The sequence below is a fragment of the Ctenopharyngodon idella genome, unplaced genomic scaffold (genome assembly GCF_019924925.1).
Source record: "Ctenopharyngodon idella isolate HZGC_01 unplaced genomic scaffold, HZGC01 HZGC01CH26, whole genome shotgun sequence".
Lineage (NCBI taxonomy): Eukaryota > Metazoa > Chordata > Actinopteri > Cypriniformes > Xenocyprididae > Ctenopharyngodon > Ctenopharyngodon idella.
In genome coordinates, this window is record NW_026138717.1 from 105,572 (window position 1) to 121,072 (window position 15,501).

The 15,501-nt window shown below is 37.5% G+C and overlaps 1 protein-coding gene and 2 long non-coding RNA genes across 5 annotated transcripts in view; 2 read left to right on the plus strand and 1 right to left on the minus strand.

The window, feature by feature from the left end:
* LOC127507971 (uncharacterized) overlaps nt 1-15,501 on the plus strand; it is a 123,323-nt gene that overhangs the window by 52,357 nt on the left and 55,465 nt on the right. The window lies entirely within an intron of this gene.
* Nucleotides 1-15,501, minus strand: part of LOC127507972 (uncharacterized) — a 118,412-nt gene that overhangs the window by 46,214 nt on the left and 56,697 nt on the right. The gene's annotated exons all lie outside the window — the stretch shown is intronic.
* LOC127507970 (NACHT, LRR and PYD domains-containing protein 3-like) overlaps nt 678-15,501 on the plus strand; it is a 45,493-nt gene continuing 30,669 nt past the window's right edge. For 2 of the 3 annotated variants that reach the window (XR_007928634.1, XM_051885395.1), the window contains exons 1-7: nt 1,169-1,323; nt 1,401-1,535; nt 1,692-1,742; nt 10,724-12,515; nt 12,891-13,064; nt 13,185-13,358; nt 13,819-13,980. Coding sequence is in view for 2 of the 3 variants with exons in the window: in XM_051885395.1 (XP_051741355.1) it covers nt 1,254-1,323; nt 1,401-1,535; nt 1,692-1,742; nt 10,724-12,515; nt 12,891-13,064; nt 13,185-13,358; nt 13,819-13,980 (2,558 nt within the window). In the remaining variant the exon portion in view is untranslated. Of the gene's footprint in view, nt 826-1,168; nt 1,324-1,400; nt 1,536-1,691; nt 1,743-10,723; nt 12,516-12,890; nt 13,065-13,184; nt 13,359-13,818; nt 13,981-15,501 lie in introns of those variants that run through there. The other variant, XM_051885394.1, reaches the window with a different exon arrangement.

A 15,501-nucleotide genomic window follows, 5' to 3' on the forward strand; every position in this document is an offset into this window, starting at 1 on the left:
GGGTTCGCAATTAGGAATCATCAGCGGCAACATCAACAATCACGTTCTAAAAATAACCCGATATAGTTAAATAGGTCTGCAACATATTATACATGATATTACTCGAATATCAGAAAGGATTATTGAGATATTTGCCTCAGATTGATCTTTGTTCGTTCTCTCGCGATCAGCAATGCGTGTATCTTTCATTGCTCCCGCGTCTCGTCTCAATGACGCCACGCGCAGTCTCAGTTTAGACTGAATATGTCACTTAAGCATTTAGTCATTTTATCAATTTATTATTTTATTATTTTAAACTGCAATGACTTTAATCAGGTTTTTGTTTAATACTTTCAGCATTTTATTAGAATTATAATTATTTGAAAATTATATTCTTTTCTTTCTGTTTCTTATATAGCTGAATTCTAACCTGTGTTACATATGCAACAACCATGAGGCACTGGTACACTACTACATTTGTAAAAGGAAAGTATCTATCTTAGCCTAAACATCTCACACTTGTCTCACACATCTTTCCTATGTAACAGACAAAACAGTTTAGTAGTTGTGATGCTTCTAATTAAATATGTAGCAATTACCTCAAAATGAAATTAATTGTGATTCATTAAAGAAAAAATAAAAGAAAAAATAACTGTGGCAGAATTAATATGATCATCTAATGTGTTAGTCCAGTGATCTTCATCTATCAAATCTAAGAAATGTTATGTTCGTTAGTGTTTATTGACGTGTCCGGCTGATGTGGGTTGAGGTTCGTCATTAATGGACACATGATGATACGAGGCTGGAGCAGGAGCTGAATCTGGAGGCTGAAGACAAACAACTGATGTTAGTGGAGCGAGATTCATGTTTTACAGTGCAGAGTTACAGTGTGATTCCTGCTGACCTGACTGAAGCAGCGTTACTACAAGGTTAAGACATAGGTTAGGTGTGTGTCAGGATAAAGACATGAGTCTATGTTCAAGACTTAAACTGTGAGAGTGTGTCTGAGTCCTGAAGATTGCCAGCAAGCCAATAACTAATAGAGTTGTGTAGCTAAATATCACTCAATCTAAATATTTAGTTTGACCTCTACAAGTCATCAACATGTTCTGAAGGTTCAACACCTGCTTTCACTGACTATTTGAAAAAAAAAAAAAAAAAATATATATATATATTTTCAAATAGTACCTTTATATTTTGAAAGTGCCTGGTAAAAGTGGACTTATTGTAAAGCTTTTTCTTCGTGTCCAACATCAGTGAGTGAGTGAAGGACGATGGCATCTGCTGAACAGCATTGTGACACACAAGATGAGATGGAAGAAGACAAGCTGAAACACAAGGAAGGTAATAAAGGAAAGAATATCAATGTATAAAATTAAAGCTGTAATTTAATAAATGTCATTATTCTCTCTCTGTTCTAGACCAGATGAGCAGCAGAGATCACACTGGAGTCAGTGTTGATCTGAATGCTGAAACAGGAGCAGCTGTAAATGCCCCTTTACTCAATAGAAACACCATCACATCAGTGACCTTCATCTACAACACTGCAGGAAACGGTATCAACAGCACTTACTAAGACACTAATGTAGTTTGTTTTATGGAGATATTGCTCATGGGCAGACATGTTTTAGCTACATAACAGTCTTTACTTTAGTTTATCTGTATATTTTGTCCTTCATTTTTTACTTCTCTTCTTTTCTCTCTCCACACAGCGCCACAAAAAGCCTCAGAAAGACAGACGGAGAAGCACACAGTAGATCAAGGTACAACAGTCGTGTTCTCTCACACTGTACTGACAGATGCTGACCAACACCAACACACACGTTCGTTGGTTTGGTTGGATCAGCGTGTTTCCTCTGTTGGCATTGGCTGGTGTTTGTTTCATCAAGTGTTTATCAGGTTGTGGAACGTTTGAACAGAGACATAATGTTACGCAGCTCACACGCAGTGTTGAAGTAAACATTACTTAAGGAAGTACTTACAAATTATTAACAAACTATTAATAGTTTATTCTTAGTTTATATATTGTAGTCTCTACACCAGTGTTTCTCAAACTTTTTTCAGTCACGGCACCCTTTGAAAATGTTCAGAAATTTGTGGCACCCCACACTAGTGTTGTCATGAAACTACTTTGATACGATACCTTGAAAATTATCGATTTTTTAATACCACAGGAAGAACCGCTGTATATAGGCCTACTGTCACATAGATATTTATAATATTATCTCATTTTTTTGTCCATCCATTGTCTAGGAGAAGGAAAGTCCAGGAAATCAGTAATTTCTTCTGAAGAGAGGAAGATTTTAATTAAAGCTTTTATTCATATAAACATTGCTCAATTACCATCACGTCTATCTCACCTAAATGTTTGCTCACTCCGTGTATTTGTGTTTCTATATTGAATAATTTTGTTGCAATAGCACAAGACAGCTCGTTTTAATGTCAGTTATTTTCAAGTTTTTAATATATTTTATAATGTAATAATATCACAGTTAATCTCCAAATTAACAACATAAAGACAGTATATTTTAAATACTTGTTTAATAACATCTTTTTATGAATGAAGGCCAGTATCACTGATACTAACACTGCTAATGATGTCTTCAATTTTAAACATTAATAATTGCCATTCAACATTACAGTTTAATGAATGGTATCAGTTTTAACATTTATTAGGCTCCAAAAAATAAAACAGCTTTTAATTTAAGTGAACTTAAAACAATCTCCACATAAACCTGTGGGATGATCTATGTAGTGAAACTCAAGAGTGTAAGTTTGGTTTGAAAAGTGGGGGGGACACACACCCTGTGGGGGGGTCCGGGGTCATGCCCCCCCTGGAAGAAAATTCTGTACATTTTAAAGATAAATTCATTAATCTGGTGAACTTTGAGAGTTCAAAATAAAGAGCTCCAACCCATGTTCAGTGTGCAAATTGAAGAAAGAAAAAGTCATTGAGTTGTACCTGAATCCACTGTTAAAAATAAATCATCCACCCGCCAACCGCCCGATGATATTCTCTGATTTAGATATCTGAACCTGATCATCCCATTACAATTATTCACATTCTCAGTGTTAAGCATGATGATATGGTAACATATCACACTGAAGTAGGTTACTATAAATGAACATTTATTTAAAATGTTCCCTCAACCTTAAATTGTCACTGTTTCATTACATCATTGTAGGAAAACACTCTTATCAGAATAATGTCTGTTAGTTAAGCTTGTGTATATTTTAGCTGTTAAGCTATAAAGCAATATCTCAAGTAGGGTTTCTCCTTTGTGTTTTATAAAATGAACACTAGGAGGTGCTCTAGGCGCATGTTTTCCTTGATTGTTTTTACATGAACAGAAATACGTTCAGTTGAAAACGAAAGTAAAAGAGTGACACACGTTCGTTTTGTCTTACCGTGAAATGAGAGTTGTCGTGTCTTTATTAAAATCAACACATTAATGATTTATCTCTCATTATTGTAATGTTATCTTTTATTACGAGGCCCGCCCGACCCGCTGATCATCCGCAGTATCGAGCGGTTCGAGAATGGACACAGGCCGGGAACCGCGACAGAACCGTGTCGGTGGAAAATGAGTATCTGAGCATGTGACTGCCTGTCTGAGTTTTGTCGACAGCCGGAGGCGGCACGAAATTTGATGGAGGCGGCCGCCTCGTAATTCTCCTACAGGAAAAACCCTGCTGGAGGAAAATGTTGCGGTTTAAAGTGGACTCGTTTTCATGCTACACACATATGGAGGACCAAATTACTCAAAATGAAATAATTAAATAAATAATTAATTCAATAAAACAACAATTTAATGTAACAGTTTATTCTTAAATAATTAAATAATTTATTTAATTATTAATTCAATTATTAAATAAATCAATAATTAAATGTATCTATTTATTTTGTAAAATTCCATGAAAACACAACATTTATTGTTTAATGTATTTCACAATATCCGCTTTCACACACTATTATTGTGTTTAAATATATATTTTTTCATAATTAAATGTTCTTTTTTAAAAAGCTGTTTTTCATAATTATATGCTGAATTTATGAATGACACCTATTTGACGAATCATGTATTTCCAAAACACGATTTGATGCTTTTCATAATAATAGAGGACATTTCACAAATGTCAATCAACAGGCAGTGGGTGGAAATACATGATTCGTCAAATAGGTGTCATTCGTAAATTCAGCATATAATTATGAAAAACCGTTTTTCGAAAAAGCACATTCAATTATGAAAAAATAATTTAAACAATAATAGTGAAAGAGGATTTTATGAAATATATTAAACAATAAATGTTGTGTTTTCATGGAATTATTAAATTATTTCAGGATAAACTGGTACATTTAATTGTTGTTTTATTAAATTCATGATTTATTATTTTATTTTGAGTAATTTGGTCCTCCATACACACAATGTTCTACATTAAATGTTTAGTTAACAGTCTAAATAAGAAGTTACCTAGCAACAGTGTATGTTAACGTTAGCTCAGTCAAGGCTAACATCAACAGGTGTAAACAGAAAATATGATTATCCTGACCTGAGCTAATTTACTGAATCATCCAACTCACATCTCCTTTCTTTCATTTCATCCATGATGACATTAAAGTAATCTGTTGCTGTTTCTGGCGTTTCAACGCTGACTGTGCCGCAGCCGCCATACCTGCTCATCAGATTTCAGCGAGCTGTTTTTAGAGTGTGCACGCGACGTTCCTGGACACGGGCGCCTGTGTTCTGCTCCTCCGTGGCGATGACGGCGTGAGGTTAAAAAATCATAACAAACTCATTTGAAAGTGGGGGGGACACAAACGGGATTTTGAAAAGTGGGGGGGACACGTCCCCAGTGGAAATTACGCCCTTGGCAAAACTACATACCAGTATTTTACATGGTTTGACCCCTGAATACTGATTCCTCCCACGAGAGGGCATTCTGGGGGCAGTAGAATAACTGCAAGGCTAGTTGAGAATCCACAGGTGTTTGTGTGTTATTTACTCACGCTATAAACTAGAGAATATGACATGGTGTCAGAGTAGGATATAAGCTTGCGGAGGAAGGTTTGTTTCGGGGCAAGTTAAGCTGTATGAGGGGTGAAGTCGCAAAGTCACGGCACAAGAGGACAACGTGCTCCAGTTGATGCAGCTGCCGGGGGGAGAGAGCCGCCCACCTGAGCCATAACTTCTCTAAACCTCACGAATGGGAAAAATGGATCCGACAGTTCGAATGTTTCCGTCAGGCCAGTAATCTCCACACTTCCACGCAAACCAATCAGATAAATACACTCATGTACTGTACGGGCGAAGAAGTGGACGTCATTTTGAAGGGGCAGAATTTGACGAACAAAAACAACATGGAACAGTACGACACAGTGAAGGAGGGTTTTCAAGCTGTACGATGCAAACAAGCCACTCAAAGTATCTGCAGACACATCGTCATATGGACTGGGAGCAGAAAGAGGGTGGTGATTGGAGACCTGTTGCCTACACGTAACGATCTCTTAGTGAGTTCAGTAAAGATATGGTCCTGGAGCTGACCTGGGAATGTGAGAGATTTTGTGACTTTTTGATTGGCCAACATTTTGTTCCCAATTGCTTCCACTTTATGATACCACTAACAGTTGACTGTGGAATAATTAGTAGTGAGGAAATTTCATGAATGGACTTATTGCACAGGTGGCAACCTATCACGGTACCACGCTTGAATTCACTGAGCTCCTGAGAGCGACCCATTCTTTCACAGATGTTTGTAGAAGCAGTCTGCATGCCTAGTGCTTGATTTTATACACCTGTGGCCATGGAAGTGATTGAAACACCTGAATTCAATGATTTGGAGGGGTGTCCCAATACTTTTGGCAATACATATATATATATGTATATATATATATATATATATATATATATATATATATATATATATATATATAGACACATACACACACACATTACAGTATATATACATATATATTATTTTCATTTATCTAATCTAAAGTGGGAACTATTTACAGTTAATAAGTTGTTAAAGCATAAAAAACATTATCTAACATATGAGCTTATTAAACAAAATTACAGTGACTGAATGGAGAACTCACTATTTGTATATAGCCTATTAATATGTTAACAATGTAGAGACTATTGTATAATATATTAACTATGAATTAACTATAAACTAAAAGTTTGTGGTAACGCTTTATTTTAAGGTGTCTGTGTTACAGTGTAATTATGCATTGAAAAGAGTAAGAATAATGAACTACATGTACTTACTATAGGGTTAGAGTTAGGATTAGGGTTTGGTTTAGGGTTAGTCGCATGTAACTTCATGTAACACGTGTAACAAGGTCACTAAAAAAAGTGTTACCTAGTATGCACATGATTTGTAAGTACTTTATTACTGTATACTTATTATAAAGTGTTACCCAATATTGTGCATGTTCATTATCATTAATAACAGTCACCGTCTGTACATGGAAACAAGAATATATAACAAGTAGCAACTGCAAGGCTAAGCACAACTGCGGTAGATCTTATACAAATAAATAGAATATTAGTGTCTCTAATGGTGATTTCACAAATAGTTTACAGTGGTCTAAAAGCTTTAAAGGCACAATATGCAATTTTTAGCCGCTAGAGGTCGCCTTTTCAAAACAAAGAATTGAGTGCGGAGTCATGGGAGATGTTGTCTTCACGTCACAGCTGGTGGAAAAGAATCGGGACGGGACTTGGGCAGAAATCATGTTCATGGATAAGATTATTAACCTTACTGTAGTATGAAGCAGAGCAGGGCGAGTGCTGTGGGAGCGTAACGGAGCACAACACACGTCTCGAGAGCAGCTGAACTTTTATTAGGGGCCGCTCACATATCGTGCCTAAAAACGCGTGTAAAGCGCAGCCGCACCGCTTTCTCCTCCTTTCCACAAGCGCTTGCGCTCCCGTGGCGTCTGTCATTGCTATGCAACCATGAACTGTGCTCTCCATGATGACGAGGAAGTATCAGCAAAGGATAAATTGATTTCTAGCCCTTGCATTAGCTCTACTACTAGACATATTTATGGAGATGAGAAATAAAAACCACCCTGTACAGCTATGATCAGCTACTCGGCTGAGCTTTCACTGTTGTTACAGAAAAGCTGAAGCTGATTGGTTGGTTCTTGTCACATGACCTGCGGTGCGCTTGCGGCATTCTGAAAAGTTGAGATGTTTTCATCTCGCCATGGCATAGGACGCCTGGAAAAAACGAGTGTTCTATTCTGCATCGCTTCTGCATCGCTTCTATTATGAGCGCACTTGCCACACGCCTACATTTGAAATAACGAATTTGCGCGCGCAAAAGACGCGATATGTGAACGGCCCCTTATGTCACAGTCACTGCTTGTGCTTCGTCCGGTCAAGCGTATGTGGGGTAACACAGCCCTGTTTATCATATTAGATACATTTGGGTGTGCTGAAAATGATACACTGCAGTAGATCGATATTAGTCATGGTAAAACATGGTACTTGTGGTAAATAAAGAAAATGAGATTTAAACAAAAACGCCGGTTTCACACCGCAAGCGTCAGCGTGAACTGCAGCTGCAGAGACGCGCGAGTATTCACACTGGAAGCGTTTGTACAGCGTCACAGCAGCGCCTCCAAGCTACATATAAGTGAGCATTTCTTTACAAAGACAGATATAAATTTGTTTTTATAAGTTGATCATTTATAAACTTGATAGTCTTGAAAATTTGTTAACATGGGGAGGTGTACAACATTCGCATATAAACGTAAAATAAATAAAAATAAATAAATAAAAGCCTCGTGTCATCCATTGCTGCACATGAATGAGGTAAGCTTTGTGTTTTACATCATCTGCCGCGTGCACATGATTACGAGACAGCAAACTCGGGTTTGATTTGGGTCTGCTGCAGCCTATATACAGTTGCAAGAAAAAGTATGTGAACCACTTGCAGAATCTGTGAAAATGTGCAAAATTTTAACAAAATAAGAGAGATCATACAAAATATAATAGAGAGAGATCATACATATAATCCATAAGACAAAAAAATGGCTGAATTTATTAAAATGACCCCGTTCAAAAGTTTACATACCCTTGATTCTTAATACTGTGTGTGGTTCCCTGGATGATCTACGACTGTTTGTTTGTTTTGTGATGGTTGTTCATGAGTCTCTTGTTTGTCCTGAGCAGTTAAACTGAGCTCTGTTCTTCAGAAAAATCCTCCAGGTCCTGCAGATTCTTCAGATTTCCAGCATTTTTTGCATATTTGAACCCTTTACAACAGTGACTGAATGATTTTGAGATCCATCTTTTCACACTGAGGACAACTGAGGGACTCAAACACAACTAATACAAAAGGTTCAAACATTCACTGATGCTTCAGAAAAAAAACATGATCCATTAAGAGTCGGGGGGTGAAAACTTTTGAACAGGATGAAGAGGTCCAATTTTTTCTTATTTCGCTTGAATATCATTTTTTTTTTTTCATTTAGTACTGCCCTTCGAAAGCAACAGAAAATACTTGCATGTTTCCCGGAAGACAAATTAAATACAATTTACCTTGATCTTCAAATTCCAAATGTTTTCACCCCCCATCTATTAATGCATCATGTTTTTTTCTGGAGCATCAGTGAACGTTTGAACCTTTTTTAATAGTTGTGTTTGTGTTGAGTCACATACTTATGAATGGGATTATTTTAATAAATTCAGCTATTTTTTTGTCTTGTGGATTATATGTAAACATCTTTTATGTAAAATATCTATAATATATAATATCTGTAATATATATATATTACTCAGGACAGTTCTAAATAAAAAATAACATGCATTTTGTATGATCTCCCTTATTTTGTTAAAATTATTAACATTTTCACAGATTCTGCAAGTGGTTCACATACTTTATCTTGCAACTGTATCTCTCTGTGTAATAACTAAAAGAATGTTTATATATCATATTTTCTGGCCAGTTTACTTTAGTTTTTTATAATACACCATACTTTAACCCAAACTGAATAATTAAAAACAAGTTTAAATGAGTAAATCTTCTATAAATATTTTTCATATACTGACATACTCCAATTCTTGTTAAAACACACTAGATATGCTTATTCTGTGCATTTTGAGCACTTTTTGTGTGAAATCATATTTATTTTGTCCATCAAATGTGTTCACTTTATTTGAGCGTTAGCAGCGCAGCAAAAATAGACCCAGCGCCAAAACGATCGCGGCACTGCTGCTTCTGCTCTGCTCCGTGCTGCCGCGCAGGCTCTGCGTACGGTGTGAATGCTCTCATCTGTTAACATGGGCGCTGAAAAAAATACGCTCTGCTGATGCGTGCGGCGTGAAACCGGCCTAAGACTTAATGTTTTGAGCTATATAACAATAATTAGTTTTCAGTCTATAAATGTATCCAAACAGTTGTGCCATTGTAAATGTAATGTAAATGTAAGCTTTGGTGTTTCCATGGCTTCTACAAAATAAAACCGGAAATCAAGGTTAACGCGGATATGATGTCATTGGTAGGCGATGCACGGACATGGTCCGCATCCTGGTTAAAATGGCATATTTCTCTGGATTTAATCATTCTTGGAAACATCTGGGATAATGTAAGTAATGTAAGACAACAAAATACATAACACTGTTCTAGTGGTTTTTGGATATTTCGATCCATAAATCTTACATATTGTGCCTTTAATCAAAACTTTTTATACGGTGATAACATTGATTATTAAGGTTGACCAGTAGGTGGCACTGTCACCAAAATGATTTGTTATCCTCAAGGCATGATTGCAATCACACATGCAAAGGTTCATTTAAGCAGGACAAAACATGCTGAAAATACAGCCTCATGTCCCGATTGTGTGCTAGCTGTCAATGGTGTGATATATCAAAAAGCTTCAATAACTTAATGGCTGATCATGATTGTCTAATGGAGACAATCCACTAAATGCTGTAGAAGGAATTAGAAAATATTTTAGAGACTTTTAAATTGAAACCAAGGTGTTAGGGGTGTGAAATATACCCACAGACACGATAAACTATAGAAATTTGTCAAGCAGTAGAGATGTTGTGGTTATCTATCAGGGTTACACTCACGTGACATTGTAGTGCTGTGCCCTCACAAAAGCTTATCATTTTTCAGCCATGTGGATTAAAATCAAGTGATTTTAAACCGCTCAAGCGCAGTAAGCCATGAAAAAGAACTAAATTTAACACACATTTGCGGTAGGGGTGGGAATCTTTACACACATCACGATCTGATCCGATTCTGATTCTGAGAGCCACAATCTGATTCCTAAATGATTCTTGATCTACTTTTTACTTATTAATTATTTATCTTACATTTTATTGTAAAAAAGATTGTTTTATGAAGGTTCGAGTGGTGTGTGTATGTGTGTGTGAGGAGATGGAAACAAGCAGAATACGGGTGCTTCTGACAGTGTGTGTCCACTGGCGCAGACTCGTGGAGCAGAGGGAGCGTATTCAGTTCATTCCCATGGAAGTTGAGCTTCACGCTCACGCATAAAGCACACGCACCATCATCGCGCATCTGTGGGTAAAAACTTAAGCTCAGAATCTATCCAGAATCATTGGACAGAGAATCGTGATGCATTGATCCCACCACTAATGTGTGGTAGTTATTATTTTAATAGGAATTACGGACTAGATTAGAATTTACGTTAAGATTTTATTATTTTATTAAAAAACTGATAACTTTTTGCTGGCTGATTTTTCCCTCTTTCTCAAAGGTTCAACTGCAGAGGACAGTACAGCTGCTCTTCATGAGATCAGCCGCAGACTGAAGAACAAATTAAAACAGGAGTATGAACGAATATTGGTTGGTAATTCTCAGACGGGTCATCAGAAATACCTGAACAATATTTACACTGATCTATATGTGGTGGAGAATGAGACTGGAGGAATAGTGAGTGAGCACGAGGTGAGACAGATCGAATTCAAACAATTTGATGCCAAGGACACACCAATCCAGTGCAATAACATTTTTAAAGTCCATAAGGGTCAACGAAACAGAAGAGTGCTGACGATGGGCATCGCAGGGGTAGGAAAAACAGTCTCTGTCAATAAATTCATCCTTGACTGGGCTGAAGGAACAGAAAATCAGGATATTACATTAATATTTCCTCTTCCATTCCGTAGACTGAATTTGAACACAAAAAACTGCAGTCTAATGGGACTGCTTCACAAATACTTTAGTTATCCTAAAGAACTGGCCTCTCTTCCTGATGGTGACGGTAAAATCATGTTCATCTTTGATGGGCTGGATGAATGTCGCTTCCCTTTGAACTTTAAAGAGGATGACGAATTTACAGATGTTCACAAAGAAACAACAGTGAGTAAGATAGTTACAAGCCTGATCAAGAGACAACTGGTTCCTTCTGCTCTCATCTGGATCACAACCAGACCAGCAGCAGGCAGTCTGATACCCCGAGACTACATTGATCAGGTGACTGAAGTGCGAGGATTTAATGATGAGCAGAAAGAGCAATACTTCAACAAAAACAGCAGTCCTGAGGTTGCTGGAAACATTATCCGTCACATCAGGAAATCCAGGAGCCTGTACATCATGTGCCACATCCCCGTCTTCTGCTGGATCTCTCTCACTGCTCTTCAGCCTCTACTGGCTCGAGAGAGCAATGACAAAACACCCACAACTCTCACAGGGATGTACACAAACTTCTTACTTACTCAGCAGCAAAAGATGAAAACAAAATACAGTTGTCCTGAACCTAAAGCCAATGCCAGGTCTTTTGATCAGATTATTCGAAAGCTTGGGAAACTGGCCTTCAAACAGCTGGAGAAAGGAAACCTGATTTTCTACAAGGAAGATCTTAAGGAATGTGGACTAGATGTCAGTGAAGGGTCGGTGTTCTCTGGGTTATGCACTCAGATCTTTCAGGAGGAAAAAGCTGTTTCAGCAAGAAACGTTTACAGCTTCGTACATCTCAGCATCCAGGAATTCCTTGCTGCTCTCTATGTGTTTTTGATTAGCAAAGATAAGAAAGCAAAGCTACTTTTTCAATCTCTGAAAGAAAAACTGACATGGAAACTATCCGGAAGGACACTGTTTAAGCTTCATAAGGCTGCGATCGACAAGGCTTTACAAAGCGAGAATGGACACTTGGACCTTTTCCTCCGGTTCCTCCTGGGTCTCTCTCTGGAGTCCAATCAGAGTGACCTGAAGGAATTAGTGCCACGACTGAAACTCAAAACAGAGAACATGAAAAGCACTGTTGACTATATCAAACAGACAATAGAGAACGAGGAATCAGTGGAGAGGACCATCAATCTCTTCCACTGTCTAAATGAAATGAAAGATGACTTTGTGGAGGAAATCCAGAAGAACCTGAGCTCAGGAAAGCTTTCAGCACAGAATCTCTCCTCTGCTCAGTGGTCTAGACTGGTGTTTGTGCTCCTGATGTCAGAAGAGACTCAAGAGAAGTTTGAACTGCAGAAATACAGAAGATCTGATGAAGCAGTGATGAGACTGCTGCCAGTGATCAAAAACACAAGAAAAGCACTGTAAGAGTCTTCTTTACATTCATTTATATACACTGTTGGTCTTTTGTAATTGGGACTTCTTTTTACATGGATGACTTGTTGGCCTAGACAGTTCAGAAAAATTAATAAATGTAAATGTATCAATGTGTGTGATGATATTAAATGCCAAAGTGTCTCCACCATCAGACAAGTTGAATCTGAGTTTTACCCATTTTATTATTCTTAATTGTATCATAAATTAAAGAAACTGAAAATACAGGTTTGATGTTTTATGAAAATTGTTTTAGCTTTGCTTACATCGCTACAGTCAAAGGTTTTTCCAAGTTATCTATGCTCTAGATTATAAACACTACCTAATAAGCATTGATATCACTGATTGTTTTGTTCTCTACACAGGCTACAATGCTGTAATCTCACTGCTCAGTGCTGTAAGAGTTTGTCATCAGCTCTACAATCCTCAAACTCCTTCCTGAGAGAGCTGGACCTGAGTAACAATGACCTACAGGATTCTGGAGTGAAGCTTCTTTCTGATGGACTAAAAAGTCCAAACTGTCAGCTAGAGATACTGAGGTTTGAGTTTAAATGCTATATTTATTTATTTATTTATTTATTTTCTATTAAGTTAATTATTTAAAAACACACTGCTAAGATTGATTCTGTATGCAATTACATTTTGTTTTTATTGTTCAGATTTTCCACATGTAATCTCACTGCTCAGTGTTGTGAGATTTTGTCATCAGTTCTACAATCCTCAAACTCCTTCCTGAGAGAGCTGGACCTGAGTAACAATGACCTACAGGATTCAGGAGTGAAGCTTCTTTCTGATGGACTAAAAAGTCCAAACTGTCAGCTGGAGATACTGAGGTAAATGGTTTTAAAATAATTAACAAATGCTATCACAATAAATGATTATCACCAAATGTGACATTTGTTCTCGATGTAATGGAAATAGTCAATGGAAATGATCAGGCCCGATACCAAGCTCATGTACTTGTACTCGTACAAATATGGATGTGCTTGATTCGTTCTTCAGATTCTTGACTTGTCACTGTCTAAACAAGCTCAACACAGATGATGATCGCCATAGAAAATGACCGGTTCAGCGGATGTAATCAAAAGTTGCTAGTGTGAATGGCGCACGCTCCACTGCTGTAAATGTTTAGAAAAGTGAATGAATACTTTGGTGCATTTCCACAGACACTTTTGTTACTTTTATGACTAAATCTACAGAAAATAACAGCATACAAACTGCACAGGTCAGTGTGTGATACTGATCTGATTGTCAAACTAATGTCATGTGGACTGTTGCTGTGTGTGTTTGTAGACTGTCTGGCTGTATGGTGACAGAGGAAGGCTGTGGTTATGTGTCTTCAGCTCTGAGTTTGAACCCCTCACACCTGAAAGAGCTGGACCTGAGCTACAATCACCCAGGAGATTCATTCATTGATAAATTCAACCATCAAAACTGCACACTGGATAAACTTAAGTATGTTGAGCAGGAAGAGGTTGACTTTATTTATTTCATACATTTACAAAAGTTCTTACTGAGAATAAACAGAGGTTTAGCTGCAGTTATACTACAGGGCTGTCGAATGCTTGATTCTGATTGTTTGACAAACTTTCTAAGGTGCTCAAATATTGTCAAGTAAATGCAGAGCTAAAGTAGTTCCAGGCAGGTCTCAACTAAATTAGAGCATGATTTTTCCTGCTCTATGTCCAATACAAACGAACACAAATGCAGTACAGACACACACTAACACACACACATTCAAACATACACATGCACAGAAATGTGTCCCATGACTTCATCAGTAAAATAGTTTCACAATTTATGTAGTATGCCTGAAAAAGTGACTGTAGTAAGTGATGTCCAATATCTAGCTTTCCTCAAGGGGTGTTGGTCAAAACACAGGATCCAATCAGCTTCATCCAAAGGAAGTTTATTTGTTCCTAACACAATGGTAACTTTCATCCAGGCTGTACACAACACAGCTGTACAAGGGCTTTACAGAATTAAAGGGTTAGTTCACCAAAAAATGAAAATTCTGTCATTAATTACTCACCCTCATGTCGTTCCACACCTGTAAGACCTTCGTTCATCTTCAGAACACAAATTAAGATATTGTTGATGAAATCCGATGGGTCAGTGAGGCCTGCATTGACAGCAAGTTAATTTACACTTTCAATGCCCAGAAAGGTAGTAAAGACATATTTAAAACAGTCCATGTGACTACAGTGGTTCAACCTTAAATTTATGAAGTGATGAGAATACTTTCTGTGTGCCAAAAAACAAAATGACGACTTTATTCAACAATTTCGCGTTCACGAGAGCACCACGACACGTGTGTGGTGATACGAGACACGTGTCGTTTCATTACATGAATTATCCAAACTTTCAAGCTGTGGCATGACAATATCACAATCGATGCAGTACACTCTCCTGTTCAGTAGGCATCGCTTGGCACTGATGACATCTACACCACCAGCTCTCCATTGCTCTCTGTGTTTCAGAAGCTTGTGGCTGTGGTTGTGTTGCAGCCTCTTCCATCTCTTTTAGTTCGTTCTCTGTATATTCTTTTTTCGAATAAGTAAGGTTGTGCAAATCAATGCAAGTCATCCTCTGTGTCGAAATCTGCAGACATAGTTATGAATGTTTTATGTTGAGCGTGCGTCTTCCTCTGTAAATACAGTCCTGCGTTTCCGGGTCTTATGTCAGAATGCCAGCTCCTGCCTCATCACCACACGCATGCGTCGTGGTGCTCTCATGAACGAAATTGTTGAATAAAGTTGTTATTTTTTTGGCACACAAAAAGTATTCTCGTCGCTTCATAACATTAAGGTTGAATCACTGTTGTCACATGAACTGTTTTAAATATGTCTTTACTACCTTTCTGGGCATTGAAATTGAAAATTAAAGGGTCAGTTCACCCAAAAATGTATTACTCCCCCTCATGTCGTTCCACACCCGCAGGACCTTCATTCATCTTCAGAACACAAATTAAGATAT